The following is a 25357-nucleotide window of genomic DNA, read 5'->3' on the forward strand; positions in this document are numbered from 1 at the left end:
GGCTGGAGTGCAGTGACACCATCATGGCTTACAGCAGCCTTGACCTCCTGGGCTCAAGCAGTCCTCCTACCTCAGTCTCCTGAGTAGCTGGGACTATAGGCATTTGCCATTATTCCCAGCTAATTTTTTCTTTTTTTTTTTTTTTTTGAGACAGGGTTAGGCTAGAGTGCAGTGGCGCTATCTGAGCTCACTGCAACCTCCACCTCATGGTTCAAGTGATTCTCTCACTTTAGCCTCCTAAATAGCTGAGACTACAGGCATGTGCCACCATGCCCAGATCATTTTTTGTATTTTTTTGGTAGAGACAGGGTTTCACCATGTTGGCCAGGCTGCTCTAAACTCCTAATCTCAAGCGATCTACCTACCTCAGCCTCCCAAAGTGCTGGGATAACAGGCATGAGCCACCGTGCCCAATCCAGGTTTTCTTATTGTTGAGCTTTAAGAGTTCTCTGTAAATTTTGGAAAACAGTCCCTTGTCAGACTGTTTTGGGTGAATATTTTCTCCCAGTCTGTGGCTTCTCTTTTTGTTCTCTTGACAGCCTCTTTTGCAGAGCAGGAATTTTTAACTTCAGTAAAGTCCAGCTTATCATTTCTTTCTTTCACAGATTGTGCCTTTGGTGTTGTATCTGAAAAGTCATCACCACCCTCAAGGTCATCTAGATTGTCCATGTTATCTTCTAGGAGTTTATAATTTTGTATTTTGCGTTGCAGTCTGTGATCCATTTTGAGTTAATTTACAAGTCATTTTGCTTTTGAATTTTCAGACAAAATTCATGAAAAGTAAAGGAAGTTGGAGTAGCATATTAAAACATTTGGAAAAGTATAAATAGGCTTTCTCATTTATTAAGCATATGGCCTTAAACAACATTTTAAAGTCTCAGATTCTGCATTTTATAATGAGGATAATAGTACTGACTTCATACAGTTGATATGAGAACTGAGTAACATTGTACATGTGAAACCCTTGAGAGCTTCTTGCTTGCTGAACACGTGGAGATGCTGGAAGCGGGGCTAGCCCAGAGAATGCATGGATGCTCCACCCCCACTGGCTTGTCCTATCCATCTGTCTGTTCATCTGTGTCCTTTGTAATAATCTTTGTAATAAACCAGTAAGTGTTTAAAAAAAAAAAAAAAGCAAAACACTGAACATCACACCTGCATGGTAAGTAGCAGTTGTTATGGATGGTTTTTGCTGTCATGATATAGACGAAGAAGATGAGGATGTCGACATAAGATATAAGAAGAATTTTGATTTTTTTTTTTTGTATTCCTCACTGATTCTCAATTTCCTTTTTTTGGTAGGTGGTGGACTTTGTAGCAGCAACATTGCAGAGAGCCTGTGCAAGCTTGGCCCATCAGGCAGAAAGCACTGTAGAATCACAGACACTGAGCATGTCCATGGGGCTGGTGGCTGTCATTCTAGGAGGAGCTGTTCAGGTGAGTTGTAGACATGAGCCAAGCTCAAATGGAGGGAAGGGATAAGCGAAATACCAGTTGTTTCCTTTCCATACCCTTGTGAGAAATAAGAACGGATATTGTACATAGGAGAACCAGGATAAAGAAGTTAGTCTGTTAATGAGAATTCTCTACAAAGTAGAGGACAAAAAAGTTGCACCATTTCACTCTGTCACCTGAATAGGCTTCACTATCAGAAGGGCAGGGTCCTTTCTACCTGTTACAATCTTAATTTGGAAACATGTAGCCTGGTATTTTGCATCTGAGGTGAATACTAGATTTTCTGGCCCTCAGTCTCCAAAGCTCAGCCCTTGTTTCTGCTACTATTGTTGGAGAAAATCCTTAGTAGCCTGCTGGCTGCATAGGATCCATCTATTTTGAATGCTCCGTTTTAGCACAGGATTTATTCTTCAACCCATATCAGGTAGTGTGTTAAAAGCTTTGCTTCCAGCCACTTTTAAGTGTGTATGTCTTTTACATACCTAATTTTTTTTCCCAAAAATGTTACATACCTAATTTATAATTTTTAAATTTATTTTTTTAAACAGTATATGTTGCATACTTATGTGCCACACATACTGAGCTAGGGTGCTGGGAATACAGCAGGAGACAAGGCAGACCCTTATGAAATTTCAATCCAGTGAGAAAGTCACACACTAAATGACTGTTCAGAAATAAACTTAGGATTAATTGAAGGGCCTCAAAAGAGAAGTGGCGGGTACCAAGAACACGTAACATCTAACCTAGGCTGGGAAGATTTCCACTGAGGAAGCATAAGCATAAAATAAGATTTGAAGGATGAATCGGAGTGTGGGTGTGTGTAGAGTGCAGATGAAGGAAACTCTTCCAATTAAGGGAAACATCATGCTTAGAAGCAGCAAAGAGCTTGGTATATGTGAGACACTGACAGAAGACTGGTGTCGGTGAATTGTAGAGACCAAGGGGAAGAGCATGCCAGCAAGGACAAAAGATAGGCAAGGGCTAGACCATGCATGTGTGTGTGACTGGCTAATTACATACCTAGTTAGGTGAGGAGTCTGCAGGAAAACAGAATAGGCTTAGTGTGAGTCTTATGAAATCCACCCCGAAGCCAGCCTGCTCATAACCCTTAGCAATGAGTAGGATACCCTCTGGGAATGGATTTTTGAGTCTGAGGGTTCAAGTCTGATTCTTATTCTTGATGTATTAGAATATGCCTTTCAATCGCCTGTCTAAAAGGAAAAGGAGTTTTATCTGGGCCTGTTATTAGTGCGAAGCCCATTTCTTGGTAGATTTATTTAGCACTAATAATTATATATTTTCCATGTTGTTTAAAAAAAAAAGTATTTGGTTCATTTTCTAGAGCCATAGTATACCCTTGCTGTTAGAACTATCAAGGCAAGGTTGATCAATTGAATCATTTTTCTTTTCTTTTCTTTTTTTGAGCTGGATTCTTACTCTGTTGCCCAGGCTAGAATGTGGTGGCATGATCTTAACTCACTGCAGCCTCAGCTTCCCAAGTAGCTGGGATTACAGGCATGCACCACCCCACCCAGCTAATTTTTGTATTTTCAGTAGAGACAGAGTTTTGCCATGTTGGCCAGGCTGGTCTTGAACCCCTGACCTCAGGTGATCCGCCTGCCTCGTCCTCCCAAAGTGCTAGGATTACAGGCGTGAGCAACCGCACCTGGTTGGAATTATTTTTCTTAAGCTGTATTCTTATTGGATTTAGTTAGCCAAATTGATTTTAGTTTTTCTTGTTGACTGTTAATTTGAATAGTCTTTTTCCATAAGGTGAGAGTACAGTTTTGGTTTTTTTCCTCACTTCTCTGTACTTATCATTTCAAACCACATCCCAAATGAAAGATATATCACAGAAATCTCCATTTCCCTTTCTAGAAGCCCATTGTTGGAGGGCCAGCTGTGCACGTTAGTTGTGTTCTAAGAGAGACTCACCTCACCGATGTAAAGGTTATGCGTTGCAGGCCCCTGCCTTTCTGTGAGCCATCCTGACTCACTGACTACATCCGGCATTCCTCTGACTTTGCAGTTAGTTAAGTGAACATAGCATGTCACCCCTTATACCTTTGCCCTATATCTACTACTTTTTTTCTGTTTGAATCATGGATTTGTAAGTGGCTTCTAGAGTAATGCTGGATTTTCTTTCTTTGTATTAGAAAAAAATGTCATGGTTCTAAATTATGTTTTCAGTCAATCTTTGTCAGGCTAACATTATACTGTTTTTTCCCAATCCTTATTAGGATTTGTTGTTTTGGCTAATGAAAAAAGAATCTAACATCATCTGAACCAACCTACCTACTTAATTTCTTTCTTTCTCTCTTTCTTTCTTTCTTTCTTTCTTTTCTCTCTTATTTATATAATCAAAGTGATTATTAGAACATTGTGTCTGGGAAGAGAAGTTAATTTGGAAAATGTGTATATTTAAGACTGATGACAAGATCACTGTAATTCCAGGCTCAATTTTTTAAATTTCAGAGTTAGCCACCACCGGAAGTATTACATATTGGTTACTCTTCTCTGTCCCCTCAAGAAGCAATTTCTGCATGATGTTACATTGTGGGTTGGTCTCTAAAGCACGAAGCTGAGCAGACCATTCTAGACCTTCTTTAGGAAAAATCAAAATCATGTTGTTCCAGGGAGACACCAGAGCCTCTGGTTAAAACCTGGGCTCCAAATCTTTAAATCTAGATTCTATTGGGGAGGGGGTTCGTTATTGGGAGAGAAAAGGCGCATCTCTTCTCTAAAGGGGAAGGGGTCTTTAGCTTGGTCTTACTCTATACTGCTTTGGTCATGTTTTTGATCAAAGGCCATTGCTCAGACTCTTTGGCAAAAAGGTTACCATGAGCATAGACTGTGTTTTAGGTTCTGTTGACTTACATATTAGAATCATTGCAAACACTTAGAGGCTGGGGTGGAAGTAGTGGTAAGCAAGCTAGAGGTCTACTGCAGAATGGAGGAAAGGGAGAGAGGGAAGAGCTGCTGAAATCTGTTGCATGCTGGTGAGGCAAATTGGTTGACTCAGTTCCTGTGCTAGAATGCTGTCCTTTCTCTTCTTCACTGAGCCTGATTTGGGTACACTGCTTGGGAAAACTCCCATTATTTCCAGCTGTTATGTAGAGCTCCAAAGAGCAGATAATCCTTCTTAATTACAGTTGCTTTCAAGCAGCCTCATTTAGAGATGTCTTACTTTATGCCATGTTTAATAAACCTGCCACAGTAGGTACCTAATTAACAGTGTGTGAATGGATGTGGATGGATAAGTGGAAGGAAGAAAGAATAAAAAGAAGAAAGGAAAGATAAATGTCTAACTAAGGAGGCATGAATTTTGTTTTGTTTTGTTTATCAAAAGGGCATGGGCTTCAAAAAGTTTAAAAACACCGCCCTCACCCATAGTGAGCAACCTCCAGATGTGGGCACACCCATGGGAGTGTTGTGAATGTTAGTCATGTGTCATAAGGGGCAAAGGAGAGCCATACTTCTTGTTTTCATAGGCTTTTGCTTTATTATCCTCTAGATAACCCAGTCTTTTCTTAGAATTTCCCTAGAGTGGAGCGGCATCCTTCAACTGCTTATATATAGATGATAAAACTGGCTAAAAAAGTCATTACCTGGCCAGGCATGCTGGCTCACGCCTGTAATCCCTGGCGTGATTTGCACTTTGGGAGGCAGAGGCAGGCAAATCACGAGGTCAAGAGATCAAAACCATCGTGGCCAACATGGTGAAACCCCGTCTCTACTAAAAATACAAAAATTAGCTGGGCGTGGTGGTCTGTGCCTGTAATCCCAGCTACTCAGGAGACCGAGGCAGGAGGATTGCTTGAACCCAGGAGGCGAAGGTTGCAGTGAGCCGAGATCGCTCCACGACACTCCAGCCTGGGCAACAGATGCAGACTCTGTCTCAAAAAACAAACAAACCAAAAAAGCCCTTACTTGCAAACCACAGTGCCTCCACTTTTACAACTTAGAAAGTGACCTTCCAGTTAACTAAGCTGACTAGTTCCCTCTAATTCTTTTTGCTTTTGAGATTAAACTATCTATTTCTGGAATTGTCTTCATTGTGTTCATTTATACACATTGTTAAAGATTTTCAGAGCTTTGGCCAGGTGTGGTGGCTCACGCCTGTAATCCCAACACTTTGGGAATCTGAGGCAGGCAGATCACCTGAGGTCAGGAGTTTGAGAACAGCCTGACCAACATGGAGAAACCCCGTCTCTACCAAAAATACAAAATTATCCAGGTATGGTGGCACATGCCTGTAATCCCAGCTACTTGGGAGGCTGAAGCAGGAAAATTGTTTGAACACGGGAGGCGGAGGTTGCAGTGAACCGAGATCGTGCCTTTGCACTCCAGCCTAGGCAACAAGAGTGAAAAAAAAAGCAAAAAAGGCCGGGCGTGGTGGCTCACACCTATAATCCCAGCACTTTGGGAGGCCGAGGCGGGTGGATCACGAGGTCAAGAGATCGAGACCATCCTGGTCAACATGGTGAAACCCCGTCTCTACTAAAAATACAAAAGAAATTAGCTGGGCATGGTGGCGTGCGCCTGTAGTCCCAGCTACTCGGGAGGCTGAGGCAGGAGAATTGCCTGAACCCAGGAGGCGGAGGTTGTGGTGAGCCGAGATCGCGCCATTGCACTCCAGCCTGGGTAACAAGAGCGAAACTCCGACTCAACAAAAAAAAAAAAAAAAAAAAAAAATTTTTTTTCGAGATGGAGTCTTGCTTTGTTGCCCAGGCTACAGTGCAGTGGCGCAATCTTGGCTCCCAAGTTTAAGCAATTCTCCTGCCTCAGCCTCCCGAGTAGCTAGGAATACAGGCACGTGCCACACACCCGGCTAATTTTTTTATTTTTGGTAAAGATAGGGTTTCACTATGTTGACCAGGCTGGTCTTGAACTCCTGGCCTCAAGTGATCCTCCCGTCTCAACCTCCCAAAGTGCTGGGATTTGCAGCCATGAGCCACCATGCCAGGCTGCTTTATATAATTTCTATAAAGTGACGTATATTGACACCAGTGGCCTGTGAAGAAGGCTTTCATTTGTTTTAAATCACTACAAGCATTTGATCCAAAGATTCAGAATCTTCCAGAATCTTCCAGCAGACAACTACCTAGCCGGTTTCATGAATTTTAGGCAAAGATTCAATAATTATATTTAAAATATGGTTTTTATGATAATGTATTATTTTTTATGATCGTAGGCTTTACACTAGATTTTGCTCTACCTCTTTCCTACATGGATTCTGGGCCTTGAAACTAGACAGTGAGACTAGGGGAGGAATTAAGCACATTGCTCTTATGCTAAGTTGATTTATTGCTGAGACCTCTCTTGTGTTCTTTACATAATACATGGATAATAAATTGTAGCTCAACCACCTTGCACATAAAAACTATGAAAGAACTTTGTATACTGTGATTACCATTTGGTTTTCTTGTATTTGTGTAGAGCTTTATAGTTGACAAAATTCTTACTTCATTTGATTTTCACAATAAATCTTTTACTAGATAGGGACTGTCAGGAATATATTAAAATATTGTGGGTTTTTTTTTTTTTTTTTTTTTTATACACACATGCTCTACTCTTGCTTTCATCCCGGTTCTGATAAGCTTCTTTGTAGAGGGCAGGGTCTCTTCCACAACCACTATCTTAAATCCAAGCCCTAGCAATCCATCCTCAGTTTTTGTTTGTTTGTTTGTTTTGTTTTTGATATGGAGTCTTGCTCTGTTGCCCAGGCTGGAATGCAGTTACCTGATCTTGGCTCACCACAGCCTCTGCCTTCTGGGTTCAAGCCATTTTCCTGCCTCTGCCTCCCAAGTAGCTAGGATTACAGGCATGTGCCACCACACACGGCTAATTTTTGTATTTTTAGTAAAAACGGGATTTCACCACGTATAGTTGGAATCATACAGCATATAGCCTTTCAGATTGACTTCTTTCACTTAGTAATACACATTTAAGGTTCCTCCATATCTTTTCATGGCTTGATAGCTCATTTATTTTTAGTGTTGAGTAATAGTCCATTGTATGGATACACCACAGTTTATTTATCCATTCACCTAATGAAGGACATCTTGGTTGCCTCAGGTTTTGGCAATTATGACTAGAGCTGCTATAAACAACCATGTGCAGGTTTTTGTGTGGGTGTAAGTTTTCAATTCTTTCAAGCATTTGATCCAAGTGCTTCCGAAGAACTAGAATGCAAAGAGTTCAAACCCTGGATCACATGGTAAGAATGTATTTAGTTTTGTAAGATACTGCCACGTTCTCTGCCAAAGTGGCTGTATTATTTTGCATTCCCATCAGCAACAAATGAGAGTTCCCATTGTTCCACATCTTCACCAGCATTTGGTGGTGTCATTGTTTTGGATTTTGGCTATTCTAATAGGTATATAGTGACATCTCATTGTAGTTTTAATTTACAGTTCCCGCTGGGCACGTTGCCTCACGCCTATAATCCCAGCACTTTGGGAGACCAAGGCGGGCAGATCACATGAGGTCAAGAGTTTGAGACCAGCCTGGGAAACATGGCAAAACCCTGTCTCTACTAAAAATACAAAAATTAGCCAGGCATGGTGGCCATACCTGTAGTCCCAGCTACTCAGGAGACTGAGGCAGGAGAATCACTTGAACCTGGGAGGTGGAGGTTGCAGTAAACCAAGATTGTGCCACGGTACTCCAGCCTAGGAAATAGAGCAAGACTCTGTCTCAGAAAAAAAAAAGAAAAAATTTGCAATTCCCTAATGACTTATGACATTGAATATGTCTTCCTATGCTTATTTGTCATCTGTATATCTTTGGTAGAGTGTTCTTCTTTGGTAGACCTATCTGTTTAGGCCTTTTGCCCATTTAAAATCAGGTTGCTCATTTTCTTATTCTTGAGCTTTAAAAGTTCTTTGTATATTTTGGATCTTAGTTCTTTTTCAGATATGTCTTTTACAATTATTTTATCTCATTCTGTAGTTTGTCTTCTCATTCTCTTGAGAGTGTTCTTCTTTGGTAGACCTATCTGTTTAGGCCTTTTGCCCATTTAAAATCAGGTTGCTCATTTTCTTATTCTTGAGCTTTAAAAGTTCTTTGTATATTTTGGATCTTAGTTCTTTTTCAGATATGTCTTTTACAATTATTTTATCTCATTCTGTAGTTTGTCTTCTCATTCTCTTGACAGTTTCCTTTGCAGAGCAGACATTTTTAACTTTAATAAGGTCCAGTTTATTAACTGTTTCATAGATTGTGCCTTTGATGTTGTATTTAAAAGGTCATTGCTTTTTTTTTTTTGAGACGGAGTTTCTCTTCTTGTTACCCAGGCTGGAGTGCAATGGCGCGATCTCGGCTCACTGCAACCTCCACCTCCTGGGTTCAGGCAATTCCCCTGCCTCAGCCTCCCGAGTAGCTGGGATTACAGGCGCGCACCACCATGCCCAGCTAATTTTTGTATTTTTAGTAGAGACGAGGTTTCACCGTGTTGACCAGGATGGTCTCCATCTCTTAACCTCGTGATCCACCCGCCTCGGCCTCCCAAAGTGCTGGGATTATAGGCGTGAGCCACCGTGCCCAGCCAAAGGTCATTGTTTTTAAGAGGTCATCTCAATTTTCTACTATGTTAACTTGTAGGAGTTTTATAGCTTTGTATTTTACAGTTAGGTTTATGATCCATTTCCAGTTAATTTTTGTGCAAGGTGCAAGGTACGTGTCTAGATTCTTTGTGTGTGTGTGTGTGTGCATGCCAGTTGTTCCAGCACCAGTTGTTGAGAAAAACTGTCTTTCTTTTCTACTGACACTTGTTCCAATTAAAAAAAAAGACTGTATTGTTTTTCCATTTAAAGCCTTTGCTCCTTTGTCAAAGTTCAATTGACTCTATTTATGTGGGTCTATTTCTGGCCTTTCTATTCTGTTCCATTAATCTATTTGTCTTGGCTGATTTTTATTTTTGAAGAAATTGTTATATAGAAGAGAAATGAATGAGAGGCTAGATTACAGATAACAGTAAATATTCTCATTTTAGATGCGTTAAAAAAAGTCCACAGTACAACAGAGGCACTGAATGAAGTTTAGCATAATGATAATAAGTAAAATTATTTGAAGATGTCTCAGCCGGGCACGGTGGCTCGCACCTGTAATCCCAGCACTTTGGGAGGCCGAGGTGGGCAGATTACCTGAGGTTCAGAGTTCCAGACCAGCCTGGCCAACATGGTGAAACCCCATCTCTACTGAAATACAAAAAATTAGCTGTATGTGGTGGCAGGTGCCTGTAATCCCAGCTACTCAGGAGGCTGAGGCAGGAGAATCATTTGAACCTGGGAGGTGGAGGTTGTAGTGAGCTGAGATCGTGCCACTGCACTCTAGCCTGGGTAGCAGAGCTAGACTCCATCTCAAAAAAAAAAAAAAAAGTCTGTTCCAGTGCCACATAGGTTCCAGAAAAAAATTTCCTTAAATAACATATATCTTTGCTTTGTACATGTACTCTCTTCTTCCCTTAAGATATGGTGACCTCAGAATGTCAGTTGTTTTGCACATGAAGAAAAACTGACATTCTGTGGAGGTAGAAATTCTACCGTATGTTGATTTTGCATTAGTAAATATGTAAACAAAGCAATCTGAGTGTATACTTGAAATTCTAAGATACAAACCTGACATCTACCTTAAATCTTCATTTACTTGGAGGACAATGGTGGAAACAATGAACGATAACAAATCTGTGGACTTACGGTGTAAATAAGAAGTTATTTAGGTTCTACAAAAATGGTTAGTTGGTTAATTGATTGGTTGGTTGGATAATGAAGTGAGTGAATGAATAGTTAAGTAGTGAATACTCTTCCTTCTTCTAAAAAGGATTTAAGCCAGGCGTGGTGGCTCACACCTGTAATCCCAGCACTTCGGGAGGCTGAGGCAGGTGGATCACTTGAGGTCAGGTGTTCGAGACCAGCCTGGCCAACATGGTGAAACCCCACCTCAACCAAAAAATACAAAAAAGTAACCAGGTGTGGTGGTGGGCACCTGTAATCCCAGCTACTCAGGAGGCTGAGGCAGGAGAATCACTTGAACCCGGGAGGCAGAGGTTGTAGTGAGCTGAGATCACACCATTACACTCCAGCCTAGGCAACAGAGCAAGACTCCATCTCCAAAAGGAAAAGAAAAAAATAAAAAGAAAAAGAATTTAAGATCCTTAAGGTATTCAAATTTTCAGGGCCTCATGAAGCCTCATCTGATAATTTTTCCAGTGTTTTCGAACAGAAAAATATTACCATTGATTCTTACTTTTCTTTTTTTTTGGAGACAGGATTTCTCTCTTGTTGCCCAGGCTAGAGTACAATGATGCAATCTCAGTTCACTGCAACCTCTGCCTCCTGGGTTTAAGCAATTCTCCTGCCTTAGCCTCCAGAGTAGCTGGGATTACAGGCATGTGTCACCACGCCTGGCTAATTTTGTATTTTTTTTTAGTAGAGATAGGGTTTCTCCATGTTGGTCAGGCTGGTCTCGAACTCCCAACCTCAGTTGATCCACCCGCCTTGACCTCTGAAAGTGCTGGAATTATGGGTGTGAGCCACTGCACACGGCCAATTCTTACTTTTCATTGGTTGCACATACACCTTTGCATGGCAGTGGGTGAGGGGGGCGCTTTCCAGTGAAGACCAGAAAACCTGCTAGACAAATTCTAAAAGAGCTGTAGCACTCATGCACCTTTCTTCGTAGTAAAGCTTATGACATTATTCAGACAAAGCTTCCATGAAAAATAAAATGTTATGTAATTTTCACTTCCATTTTCCAGAAGAAATCCCTTTCTGCTTGTTGTCTCCTTGATCCCTTCCTTCCAGATCTGTGGTGCACTTGTATACTGAACGGCCACTTCAGATCATATAGTTAAGAACAGCTTTATCTTTTCAAGGGATAAAGCTGTTCTTAACTACATGATCTAAAGTGTAGATCTGGGATTAGAGTCCACACTCTTACCCAATACCTTACACATTGTGTAATACTGTGTAGGGTATTGGGTAAGAATGTGGACTCTAATCCCAATTTCTTGAGTTCACATGTTACTATCTTCCAGTTTGTGACCTTGGGCATGTTATTTAACTGTTCTGTTCCACCTGTTTAAAATGTAGGTAATAATAGTCATTACATGATAGGAATATGAATATGCGCCTGTGTGCCTGTGTGTGTGTGTGTGTGTGTGTGTGATCTCTGAAGAGAACCTGCACATGATAAGTGTTCAATATATGTAAGGTTTGATTATTCAACAGATAGTATTGAGTGCTGGACCCAGGTAATACACTGATTACACCCTTAGCAAGATTTGATCCCTGCCCCTTTTTCTCAGAATATTTTTCCTGGTGCTCAGGTCATATTGACATTTGCTATGTTAATTTGAGTTTGGCATTTTTTACTTCATTTTGTAGTTGAAGTCAAGTGATTTTGCTGTTCTGAAGCAGTTGCTGCCTCTGTTGGAGAAGGTATCCAACACATACCCTGATCCTGTCATCCAAGAACTCGCTGTTGATCTCCGCATCACCATCTCTACCCATGGAGCCTTTGCCACTGAGGCCGTCAGCATGGCTTCCCAAAGTACATTAAACAAAAGAGATCCAGAAGGGAAAATAGAAGAGCCACCACAAAGCAGTCATGAAAGACACACTGATGTAGGTCATAGCCACCTTGAACAACAGCAGAGTCATGGAATAGCCCCCCAGACAGGCCTGCAATCAGATGCTCCAGTCACTCCTCAAGGAGTCAATGAGCCCAGCACTACTACAAGCCAGAAATCTGGAAGCATAACCACAGGACAACTCCAAGAGGTTCTTTTATCAGCTTATGATCCCCAAATTCCAACACGGGCTGCTGCCCTGCGTACTCTTTCCCGCTGGATAGAGCAGAGAGAAGCAAAAGCCCTTGAAATGCAAGAGAAACTTCTCAAGGTGAGTAGAACACACTGTAAAGACACATGGACACAGGGTGAGGCAGCCGTCCAGGAGCATTCATTCAACTCAAGTATTTTTGGGGCCTAGACTATGTGTCAAGTGCTGTTCTGGATCACCATCCAGAAATTTATGATTTCTGTTAGGAGGCAACACTTAGACACAGGAAAGACTTAAACTCCTCAATTGAATATGAGCTGAATGCCAAAATTTTTGCACACAAGAAATGCTGTGGGCAGTCAGGAAAGAGAGAAAGTTGAAATCTTCTGGAGGATGTAGATCTTAATATGGTCTTAACAACTGATGAACTTTGAGCAGATGAAAGAGGGGTGGGACAGCATAAGCAAATTCCCAGAGATGGGAAAGTACCTTTTGTGGTAAAAAGGTCTGCTTCATCACTGCAACCCAGCCCATATAAGCCACCTGTTTTCTCTGGGCACCTTGAGTGGGGCATTGGGCAAAACTGGGTCTCCTCCCCTCTTCTTTCCCTTCATCATGGTGAAAAAGCTGTTATTTTTTTCTTTTCTCTTGTTTTTTGGTTTTTTTTTGCAAGAGGGCCTCGCTCTGTCACCCAGGCTAGAATGCAGTGGCATGATCTTGGCTCATTGCAACTTCCACCTCCTGGGTTCAAGTAATTCTTCTGCCTCAGCCTCCCAAGTAGCTGGAATTACAGGTTCCCACTACCACATCCAGCTAACTTTTGTACTTTTAGTTGAGACGGATTTTACCACATTGGCCAGGCTGGTCTTGAATTCCTGACATCAAGTGATCCGCCCACCTTGGCCTCCCAAAGTGCTGGTATTACAGGCGTGAGCCACTGCACCTGGCCAAAAGTCGTTCTTTAAATTATAGATTTATGTGGGAGAATATGTGTACTTAGCTGGGGATCTTTTCCCTTTTGTGGAAATTGTCCTGACCTCAGTATGGCTTAGAGATTAAGAGCAAGGGGTCTAGAGACTACTCCCTGGGATCACATCCCAGATCAGTTTCTTAGACATTTGAACTTTCTGAGCCTCAATTATGATGATGATGATGATGACGACAATGACCTCTTCTATATGCCCTAGCCATTAGTTTAAGAATTATAATTCTGATTTAAACGTTTATATTTAGTCAATAAATTATTGGAACCAATTGTATAATAATAATGACTGCTGTTTATTGAGCCAGGCCGTATTTATAGATATTGTCTCTAATCCTCACAACAACTGCAGTATTAGTATTACCCCCATTTTACAGATAAGAACAGCAAGGCACAGAAATATACCAAGGATTTGCTGTCACTGAAATATTACTGAAAACTTCAAATAATATCTTCTTTGAGTAATTACTTAAAATATTATTTTACACGCCTATTTGAAGGTGAATGCAATGAAGATCTTGGAATTTTTTTTAGCTTCATTAAACCTTCATCTGCTGTACATAATTGGTTACCAAGTCCTGTCAATTCTTTTTTCCAAGAAGTCTTTCTTTTTTTTTTTGAGATGAAGTCTTGTTCTGTTGCCCAGGCTGGAGTACGGTGGCGTGATCTCAGCTCACTGCAATTGAGTGAGCTCAAGTTCAAGCAATTCTCCTCCCGAGTTCAAGCAATTCTCCTCCCGAGTTCAAGCAATTCTATTGTCTCAGCCTCCCAAGTAGCTGGGACTATTGGCACATGTCACCACACCCAGCTATTTTTTTGTATTTTTAGTAGAGACGGGGTTTCACCGTGTTAGGCAGGATGGTCTCAATCTCCTGACCTGATCTGCCTGCCTCGGCCTCCCAAAGTGCTGGGATTACAGGTGTGAGCCACCACTCCCAGCCCCCAAGAAATCTTTCAAATATATTTTATCCTCTTTATTTCCGTGGCCATTACCCTAAATTAAGCTTCCCTTACTTACTCTATAAAAGATTCCCTACCTTCCAGCCTGGCCATCTTCCTAACTGGGGTAATTTTAGGCTCTCCTTACATACTTAAGATGTAGAGACCAGCAGCATCAAGTTGATGTCAAGAATCACTGTGCCAGCAAAGAACACAGCATTATTTATGGAGCAGACACTTCCGTCTTCCTTTCTCTGGCTCTCACGTTGGGTCTAAACCTAACATGTCATGTAGTATCTTCCAGATAAGCTGTACTCACTGTAGCTGATACCCCTGATAGGTTCCTAAATTATGAGATATTTTCAGAGTAATTTGTTACTAATGTCAATTAAAGTGCTGAAATTTACAGGATTTTCGAAAATTAATTAGATTCAAAGTTATCTCAATAATATCTCTATCTTACTTGCACTTCCATATGCTTTGTGAGTGCAAGAGAAAAGGATTAAATTGCAGCAAATGTGCCATCCATTGCACATAACCCCAAACCTTGTCTCTTGTGTGTCACAGCCTGTAGTCTGGCATGCCATATGTGAGAATGTTGTTCACCATGGCTGTCACTGAAAAATGTTGAGGATTGTTCTTCCATTGGTTTCCAGGACTGTTGCTGGAAGAATACAAGTATCACTCCCAATCTCTACCCTTTTTTTAATGGTTATAAAAATAGAACTTCAAGCATATAAGCCATTTCCCCCATAAAACTCTGTCAGATCAGTTCCTAGCTAAGACAGAAAGAAGCAAAGCATTTACTCTTTTGAACTGCTAATAAGGGAGTCTCTTAAATCTTCCTTGTTCTTTGTAAATCTTATCACTGCTGTATTTTGTGGTTTCAGATATTCTTGGAAAACTTGGAACATGAAGACACTTTTGTGTATCTATCTGCAATTCAGGGTAAGTCAGTCCTGGTTAAAGGACTTTGAGTCTGTGAACCAAAGAATGTATCATGTTCATGTTTATTTGCACAAAATTTCTGAAGTCCTAGGGCCATGAGACTACATTTTGTCTACTTCCTGCCTCCTAGCTAGGACACTTTAAGTCATAATAATAATATCCCTGGAGGGTTTCCAAAGGGTCCCTATAGAGTTTCAGTGTCTCATAATAATGAGGAAGTTTTTATTAATGTTTACTTATTCTATAGGTTAAATTGTATTTCTTCTAATTCAAGGAGGTAAAGAATGACTCACCTATGAACTCTTATCACATTAACCTTTTATGTTAGTCAGCTACTGTCTCTCTTTTTTTTTTTTTTTTTTTTTTTGAGACAGAGTCTCATTGTCACTTAGGCTGGAATGCAGTGGTATGAACTTGGCTCACCATAACCTCTGCCTCCTGAGTTCCATTGATTCTCCTGCTTCAGCCTCCCAAGTAGCTAGGATTACAGGCATCTTCCACCATGCCCAGCTAATTTTTTATATTTTTGGTAGAGATAAGATTTCACCATGTTGATCAGGCTGGTCTTGAACTCCTGACCTCCAGTGATCCACCCACCTTGGCCTTCCAAAGTGCTGGGATTACAGGCATGAGCCACACACTTGGCCTCAACTACTATCTATATGCATCTTTGCTCTCTTGTTAAGCTAAAAAAAACCTCAGGTATTAAGTATTTTCTTATCAAAACATTTTTTGCAATAACTTTATTTCTCATTTTATGATTCTTTGTTGTTCTCCACATCCCGATTAACTTGTGGGCTCCAAATCTAGAGAGGATGTAGAGAATAAGGCACCCTTCCCAAAAGGGCCAGAAGCAGACATGGTGAGATCAGAGTTAACTCAGTTTCCCTTGGCTCCATCAGTGACGTATAGTCAGCAGACCACCTGGGTGGACTACCCCATTACGATGCTTTGGCAAATTACTTAGTCCCTGTGGGCTTCAATTTTTTGTTATCTGTGAAAAAGGGACTAAATGGGAATGTAAAATGGTACTGCCACTTTGGAAAACAGTCTGGCAGTTCTTCAAAAAGATAAACATAGAGTTACTACTTGGCCCAGCAATTCCACTCCTAGGAATAGACCTGATAAATGAAAACATATGTCTGTATAAAACGTTGTATGTGAATGTTCACAGCAGTATTTTTCACAATAGCTAAGAGGTGGAAATAACTCAAACAACCATCAGTTGATGAATAGATAAACTTTATGTGGTATATACATGCAATGGAATATTATTGGCTATAAAAATCATTGAAGGACTGATACATGCTATAACATGAATGAACCTTTAAAACCTGGTAAGTGAAAGAAACTGATCACAAAATACTACATTTTTTTTTTTAAGACAGGGTTTCACCATGTTGGCCAGGCTGGTCTTGAACTTCTGACCTCAGGTGATCCGCCCACCTCAGCCTCCCAAAGTGCTGAGATTACAGGCGTGAGCCACCACGCCCGGCCAATACTACATTTTATATGATTCCAGTTATATGCAATGTCCAGAATACGCAAATTTTTAGAGACAAAGTAGATTAGTGCTTGCCTAGGGCTGGGGTAAAGGAGAAATAGTTGGGGGTGATAGGTAAAGGATACAAGATTTCTTTTTGGGGTGATGAAATGCTACAAGATTCATTGTGGTGACAGTTGCACAACTCTGAGTATGCTAGGAAACCATGGAGTTATGCACTTTTTTTTTTTGAGATAGAATCTTGCCATGTCATCAGGCTGGAGTGCAGAAGCACGATCTTGGCTCATTGCAACCCCGGCCTCCCAGGTTCAAGCGATTCTCCTGCCTCAGCCTCCCAAGTAGCTGGCACTACAGGCGCGTGTACCACCACACCCAGTTAATTTTTGTATTTTTAATAGAGACGGGGTTTCACCATGTTGGCCAGGATGGTTTCAATCTATTGACCTCGTGATCCATCCACCTCAGCCTCCCAAAGTGCTAGGATTACAGGTGTAAGCCACCACACCTGGCTGCACTTTTTTTTTTTCGAGACACAGGCTCACAGTGTGGCCCAGGCTGGAGTGTATCGTGCAATCTCAGCTCACTGCAACTTCTGCCTCCTGGGCTCAAGCGATTCTTGTGTCTCAGCCTCCTGAGTACAGGCATCAGCCACCATACCCAGCCGAGCTACTCACTTTAAATGGGTGAATTGTGTGGTAAGTGAGTTATATCTCAATAAAACTGTTACCAAAAAAATAAAATAAATTTTAATAAAAGGGGAGAGAGCTAAAATTTTCAGAGCCTAAGGAGATATGATGACTAAATGTAATGTGATAGATGGGATTCTGAAACAGAAAAAGGACATTAGGGCCGGGCACTGTGGCTCACGCCTTGTAATCTCAAGCATTTTGGGAGGCTGAAGCAAGAGGATAACTTGAGGTCAGGAGTTTGCAACCACCCTAGCCAACATGGTAAAACCCTATCTCTACAAAAAAACACACAAAAGAGTTAGCCAGGTATGGTGGTGGGAGCCTGTAGTCTCAGCTACTTGGGAGGTTGAGACACGAGATTTGCTTGAACCCAGGAGGCAGAGGTTGCAGTGACCCGAGATTGTGCCACTGCACTCCAGTCTGGGCACTGCACTCCAGATTGAGACTCCATCTCAAAAACAAACAAACAAAAAGGACATTAGGGGAAAACTAAGGAAATTTGAATAAATTATAAACTTCAGTTGATAATAAAGTGTTACTATTAGTTCATTAATTGTGGCAAATATACCACACTAATGTAAGATAACTATTCTGTAATAAAATGTTTATTTATAAAAGGGGGTTAATACTAGGATTAAATGAGTTAATTCCTTGCAATTGCTTAGCACGCAATGTTTAATATGTGTTAACTATTAATACTTTAGTGTTGTTATCATCAGAATCATCACTATTACATCTACTGTTGGATGACTGGGTAATAATGTGGTGATCTCTGTAACTTGTCAGATCAGAAGCTTGAGTAGGCTGATTCTGTCAGTTATTGATATTTAACAAATTACCTTGTGGCTCACACCTGTAATTCCAACACTTTGGGAGGCTGAGGTGGGTGGATCACCAGAGGTCAGTGGTTTGAGACCAGCCTGAGCAACATGGCAAAACCCCATCCCTACTAAAAATACAAAAATTAGCCAGACGTGGAGGGATATACCTGTAATCCCAGCTACTTGGGAGGCTAAAGTAGGAGAATTGCTTGGAGATGCAACCCAGGAGATGAGGGTTGCAGTGAGCTGAGATCACACCACTGCACTCCAGCCTGGACAACAGAGCAAGACTCCATCTCAGAAAACAACAACAAACTACCCTGACACTCAGTAACCTAAAACACCAATCATTTATTATCACTCATGCATCTATAGACCCACTGTAGGTTCATCGGGGCTTGGCTGGGCGGCTGGCCCCTCCCTGCAGGTCTGCAGGCCAGCTGTGGTAGCTGTGCTTCATGTATTCGTGATCATCCCTGAACCAGTGGCCTACCAGGGCTTGTTCACCTCATGGTGAGAACAAAAGCATCAGAGAGAAACCATAAATTCCAAAGGCTCCTCAGGCCTGACTCGGAGCAGACATCCTATCATTCTGTTAGCTAAAGCAAGTTATGTGGCCCAACCCAAAAGTCAAGGGATAGAGAAATACATGCTGTCCCCCTTTAGTTGGACACACTGCCAAGTCACATAGCAAAGGGCATGGATGCAGTAATGCCATTCTTCACATAGATGTATTCTGTTTACCTCCCAGAGGCAAGGTTGTCACACAAAGGAAAGTGCAGGTTCTTACTGGCTAGTTCTTTCAGGGTATAATGTGGATATGCGCTATACAGATTTAGTACTTGAAGCTTAAGAGAGCATGCAGAGGGGAAATCATATAGCAAAGAAGGTCTGAGCGTTGGAATTTTGGAATTTACTTATTTATTTATTTTTTTAGAGACAGGGTCTTGCTCTGTTGCTTAGGGTGGAGAACAGTGGTATAATCATGGTTTATTGTAGCCTCAAACTCCTGGGCTCAAACAATCCTACCATCTCTGCCTCCTGAGTAGGTGGGACTATAGTTGCATGCGAACACATCAGGCTAATTTTTTTTTTAATTGTAGAGATGGGGCTCTCACTATGTTGCCCAGGCTCAAACTCCTAGACTGAGGCAATCCTGTTACCTCAGCCTCCCAACATGCTGGGATTACAGGCAAGAGCCATTGTGCCCAGCCAAATTCTTTCTTTATTCAACAAACATATACTGTATATCTCCTATATACAAAACACTTTAGATTAACTGTGCATTGTAATTAGATTCAAAAGCGAAAAGAATTCTTCAAAGGAGACAAAATGACCACCCAAAATGGTAAAGGACAACTAGGTGAGAACGAAAGTTCTGAGAGAAACTGAGGTTTCAAGAGAGAAAGTAATTACTTGCAGCTGAGAGGCCAAAGAGGGCAGGAATTGAGATAGGTGTGGAGGTCCAGGAGGCCACATGACCATGGGTTGTGCTTGTGGAAGTCAGATAAATCAAATCAACGAAGCAAGAAACTGAAGTGCTTATAATTCGGAAGTCTCAGAACACGTCATCCTGTACTTTCCCCAAGAAATTGTAATACTGTCAAGGAGATGTTTTTCATTGTGTTTTTTTTTTTAAAGACTGGATTTTTGGGAATGGGTGGCATGTCAATCTGATGTGGTCACCTTGCTGTTTGGAATGAGTGTCTTAACATTAACCCTCTGAGCTCATTAGCTTCTAGGGTCTGCTATCAAAATCGCAACTGTTTGTGTTGTGTTTGTTTTTTGTAATTTTCATTGGTGTGCAAATCAGTTAGTAGCTAATTTGGTGATGAAGAACATGAGGGGTAGAGGTGTAATTTCTCTTCTCAGCTCCCCAAGATGATGGACAAGTTTGAACTAGTTGATGTTTTTGGTGTTTACAATATGCACTTAAAAGCCAAGGCCTTAGGTGAGTTTCCCATTAAGAAAAAAAAGAGCTGAATTTTCCCACCTGCATTGCCAATGTAGTTTGCCTGGGCCTAAAGCACTCCAGGAACAAAGCCATTCTGAGCTCCCAGTCAGAGAAGACCAGACCACTTAAACTGCAGTACAGCGGGGAATGCCTAGTTGTGGTCTGAGTAGCATTCAGTTGTAGGGACTGTGTATTTTTAAAATTTCCCTTTTCTGGGCTGCCTAAATGGCTCCATGTGGAAGCTATAGTATACTTTTTGCTTAACTTATTGATGTTTTGTATTTCTTTCTTTCTTTCCATCTTTCTTTTTTTTTCTGAGATGGACTTTTACTCTTGTTGCCCAGGCTGGAGTGCAATGGCACGATCTTGGCTCACTGCAACCTCTGCCTACCGGGTCAAGTGATTCTCCTGCTTCAGCCTCCCGAGTAGCTAGGATTACAGGCATGTGCCACCACACCTGGCTAATTTTTGTATTTTTAGTAGAGATAGGGTTTTACCATGTTGGCCATGCTGGTCTTGAACTCCTGACTCCAGGTGATCCACCCACATTGGCCTCCCAAAGTTCTGGAATTGCAGGCATAAGCCACTGTGCCTGATCTGTATTTCTTTTATATAAAGTAAGTAATACTTTGCAGTCTAGGTGGAGAGCAGAAGAAAATAAAGTACAGCAATTCATTCATTGATGCCACTTAGAAATTTCTGATGTCTATATTATCTGTCATAGCAAGCTGAGAACTAAATACCCTAGGAGTGGAGTTAAATTTTATGAAAAACTGTATCTCTGTTTATTTTTACTGAAAAGTGGTAGCTTACTTAGTCTTTCTAGCACCTTCTCCCAGGTACTCAATAACAGCTTCTTCAGGCAGATAATTATGTATAAAGCCTCTCCCCCTCCAGTTACCCTACAGAGTTTACAGATAGAGAATTGAAACTTACACAGATCAAGATAAATGTCTCCCCTTTTGTATTCCTTGTATTTATTTATTTATTTATTTTGAGATAAAGTTTTACTCCTGTTGACCAGGCTGGAGTGCAATAGTGCAATCTCAGCTCACCGCAACCTCTGCCTTCCAGTTCAAGCAATTCTCCTGCCTCAGACTCCCGAGCAGCTGGAATTACAGGTGCCCACCACCACACCTGGCTATTTTGTATTTTTAGTAGAGATGGGGTTTCTCCATGTTGGTCAGGTTGGCCTCGAACTCCTCACCTCAGGTGATCTGCCCACCTCGGCCTCTCAAAGTGCTGGGATTACAGGCGTTAGCCACTGCGCCCAGCATATATTCTTTTTTCACTGTTTTTATCATCATTATTATTACACAAGTAATTCATTCTCAGTGTTTTTTAAAAATTTCAACAAGAATGAAGTATATAAGGTAAAAGGCAGAAGTCCTTCTCTTTTCCAAAATGGGAGTTAGAATCTGTCCTTGAAGGCTGGGCTCAGTGGCTCATGCCTGTAATCCCAACACTTTGGGAGGCTGAGGTAGAAGGATTGCTTGAGCCCAAGAGTTCGAGACCAGTCTGGGCAACATGGTGAGACCTTGTCTCCACACACACACACACAGATGAAAATTAGCTAGGTGTGCTGGTGAGCACCTCTAGTCCCAGCTGTTCAGGAGCCTTAGGTGGGAGAATCACTTGAACCCATGAGGTTGAGGCTGCAGTGAGTCATGATTGCACCACTGCACTCCATTCTAGGTGACAGAGTGACACCTTATCTCAAAAAGAAAAAAAAAAAGGATACATCCTTGAGATTCCCATAGTGTGCATTAGATGTTTGGCCATTTTTTTATATTTCAGTTTTGAAATAGATGTTCAATAATAAATATTATAAATAAGTGATATTCTTCAATAAGGCATTATAGTCAGATTGTTTGTTTGTTTGTTTATTTATTTATTTTGAGACAGAGTTTCTTTCTTGTTGCCCAGGCTGGAGTGCAGTGGTGCAGTCTCGGCTCACTACATCCTCTACCTCCCAGATTCAAGCAATTCTCCTGCCTCAGCCTCCCAAGTAACTGGGACTACAGGTGCCCACTTCTATGCCCAGCTTGTTTTTTTGTATTTTTGGTAGAGACAGGGTTTCACCATGTTGGCCAGGCTGGTCTCAAACTTCTGACCTCAGGTGATCCACCTGCCTTAGCCTCCTAAAGTGCTGGAATTACAGGCGTGAGCCACTGCACCCTGGCTATAGCCAGATTATTTCTATACTGTAGATCTGTTCATGTGTACTCTCAGTCACTTTCAATTATTTAAAGGATATTTTGAAAGCAACAGATGCATTTTGGGAATCCAAGTGGTCCCTCTCAGTGTCAAAAGGATCTTTGGGTAAAACCAGCAGCCTTCTTTTAAAAGAAAAAGAAAAAAACCACCTGGGCTCTGGGCCAACCATAGCAGGTGAAAGCATGCCAGTGTGTAGAGTGAAGAGATCTAGCCATCTTGACATGCCCAAACAAATCACACTAGCTCTTCCACCCTCTTCCTTTCAGAGAAGAGTTTTCATTTCTGGCAAAAGAGCTGAGTAGAGGGAAGGCAAAAGCCCGGAAGGGGGAAGGTAGCTACAAGATGAAATTGTTTTCACAGAGTTTCAAACTGAGCAGGATTACAAGTCTTAACTTGTCGGGGACTGAATCTCTATTGCATTCTCAGATTTCTACCTCAAATAAAGTAAGTTGAGAAACTATTAACTGAAAATAATTCTATCCCTTGAAGGATCATCTAATTGGACCTGGCATTTAAATTTGGAATACAGTCCTGTGAAGTTTATCATCTCCATTTATGTCCTGGAAAAGAGAAGATTCCTTTTACATCCTGACCTGGTTTCTGTACCACTTAATTAACAAATAAGCATTCAGAGAATATCTCTCATATATGCTATCTCAGTAAATTCTAGAAGTAGTTTTGGGAAGTAGACATTATCTCCATTTTTAAAACTTCTTATTTGAGATGTAATTTACATACCTAAAATTCACCCAATTAAAACGTGCAAGTCAATGGCTTTTAGTGTATTTAAAGAGTTATGCAACCATCACCACTGTCTAATTTTAGAACATTTTTATCATTTCATATCCATCAAAAGTCACTTCCCCTTGCTCACTCCCCCAACCTCTGGCAACCACTGATCTGTTTTTTAATCTCAATGGATTTGCCTATGCCGGACATTTCATATAAATGGAATTATACAATATGCGGTCTTTTTTGTTGGCTCCTTTCAATTTAGCATAATGTTTTTGAGGTTTCCTTTTTATGAATTCATTCCTTTTTATGACTGAATAATATTCCATGGTATTGCTTAGCCATGTTTTATTTATCCAGCTTGTTAATTGGTGGAAAATTGAGTTGTTTCCACTTTTTGGCTGTTATGAATAGTGTTGCTATACATATTTGTGTACAAGTTTTTGTGTGAACACATGTCTTCATTTCCCCTGGGTATGTGTGTGTATATATATATATATATATACACACCTAGGAGTAGAATTGCTGGGTCATATAGTAAGTCTATGTTTAACCTTTTGAGGAGCTGCCAGACTATTTTCCAAAGCAGATATACCATTTTACATCCTTACCAGCAATGTATGAATGTTCCAGTTTTTACACAGCTTTGCCAATACTTGTTATTGTCTTCTTATCATAGCTATCAAAGTAAAGTAAAATATAGAGATGGATCTCTAAATTTAAAACATCTTATTTGAGAAGCAAGAATTGTAATTTGGGGCATACATGTAGACCCAGTGGTCTTCCATACGTCTGAAGAACAATGAGGAAAAAAAAAAAAAAGGCCAGGCGCGGTGGCTCACGCCTGTAATCCAAGCACTTTGGAGGCCAAGGTGGGTGGATCACCTGAGGTTGGGAGTTCAAGACCAGCCTGACCAACATGGTGAAACCCCATCTTAAAAAAAAAAAAGAACAATGAGAAGATTAGAGGTTTTGTAAAAAGGAGAAATGTTACATATTGTTCTAGAGAAAGATCATTGGCACTAGTAAAGTTTTGGAGATCTGGCAAGCTCTGATTAATGAGTGACAGCAGTGAGTAAAATGAGTCTTAGAGTCACAGCAGGTTTGTTTCAGTAGCTATTAGATGAAATTGCCTTTAGGCTACAACAGGCAGTTTCAAAAAGCAGGCTCGTAGGGAATTATGTTTTTGGAGCAATGTTATGTGCCCTGTGTTTTTTTCCCTGACCTCTCAACTCCATTTTAGTTGAATACAACAGGCATAATCCAATTCATATGATCCACTTTCCATTTCCCCCTTTTGATTGAGATCTTTTTTTGAAAGCACTGCCGATTAACTACTTATAAGTTAGCTTAATTGTCCCTTGGAGCTAGGATGGACCTGTTCTGCTTGTCTCTGTCCCACATTAGCGAGGAAGTATTGGGGCTAATGTCAGGGACCTGGGCCACATTTGAGTAACAGAGTCCAGAGGGAAAAGTGTTCTTAGGGTACGTTGGTCTAGAGTCATTTATCAAATTCCATCTTAACAGTTCTATAAGCATTAGCAGTCATCTCAAAGGAGTTAACATTATTTTGTTAGGAGAGCTGGCATTATAAAGATTAGACAAGTAATAAGAACAAAACTGGCCGGTCACAGTGGCTCACACCTGTAATCCCAACACTTTGGGAGGCTGAGGCAGGAGGATCTGTTGAGCCCAGGAGGTCAAGGCTGCAGTGAGTTATGATCACACCACTGTGCTCCAGCTTTGTCTGGAGTGGCAGAGTGAGACCCTGTCTTAAAAAAGAAACAAACAAAAAAACCAAGCTTAAAAGTTATAATATTAAAAATAATTAACAACAATATAATAAATTTAGTTTGTAAAATGATATTGAACTAAGATCCCAAGACTAAGGTCAACAAACTAAACAAATTAAAAGACCATAGTGGAAACTGGGTGAGATTTGTCGTTGTCATTAAGTAGTATTTTATAACTTGCTTGAATTAAACAGAGAATTGCCAACTTCAGAAAAGGGACCACCAATACAATTTGAACAGTAGGTTGTGTTAGGGATATTGTCTAAGTTGTCTGCTAGTGGACTACAAGGATTTTCTTTCTTTCTTTCTTTCTTTCTTTTTTTTTTTGCCATAAAGCAGGGATATTTTATTCTAGGAAATGGAAAACAAACAAACAAAAAAAACAGGTAACACATCTTTCCACATACCATTCTAATTTAACTAACATTAATTCAGAAAAGCCAGAGCAGATATACATGTACATATGTGTAAATATGTATATGTATATACACACACATAGACATATTTTCAGATTTTAATCTCATTGGTGTTCATGTCTT

The 25357-nt window shown here is 40.8% G+C and overlaps 1 protein-coding gene and 1 non-coding gene across 3 annotated transcripts in view; one reads left to right on the forward strand and one right to left on the reverse strand.

The window, feature by feature from the left end:
* Positions 1-25357, forward strand: part of TANGO6 (transport and golgi organization 6 homolog) — a 242417-nt gene that overhangs the window by 66020 nt on the left and 151040 nt on the right. For both annotated transcript variants that reach the window (XR_010344863.1, XM_064383227.1), the window contains exons 12-14: positions 1303-1437; positions 11844-12359; positions 15051-15108. Coding sequence is in view for 1 of the 2 variants with exons in the window: in XM_064383227.1 (XP_064239297.1) it covers positions 1303-1437; positions 11844-12359; positions 15051-15108 (709 nt within the window). In the remaining variant the exon portion in view is untranslated. The remainder of the gene's footprint in view (positions 1-1302; positions 1438-11843; positions 12360-15050; positions 15109-25357) is intronic.
* LOC135277302 (U7 small nuclear RNA) lies at positions 11058-11121 on the reverse strand. Its single transcript, XR_010344925.1, has one exon. It is a non-coding gene; the product is annotated as a U7 small nuclear RNA (small nuclear RNA).

Source organism: Aotus nancymaae, unplaced genomic scaffold (assembly GCF_030222135.1).
Source record: "Aotus nancymaae isolate 86718 unplaced genomic scaffold, 86718_ANA_hifiasm-v0.15.2.pri h1tg000030l, whole genome shotgun sequence".
In the NCBI taxonomy this organism is placed as follows: Eukaryota; Metazoa; Chordata; class Mammalia; order Primates; family Aotidae; genus Aotus; species Aotus nancymaae.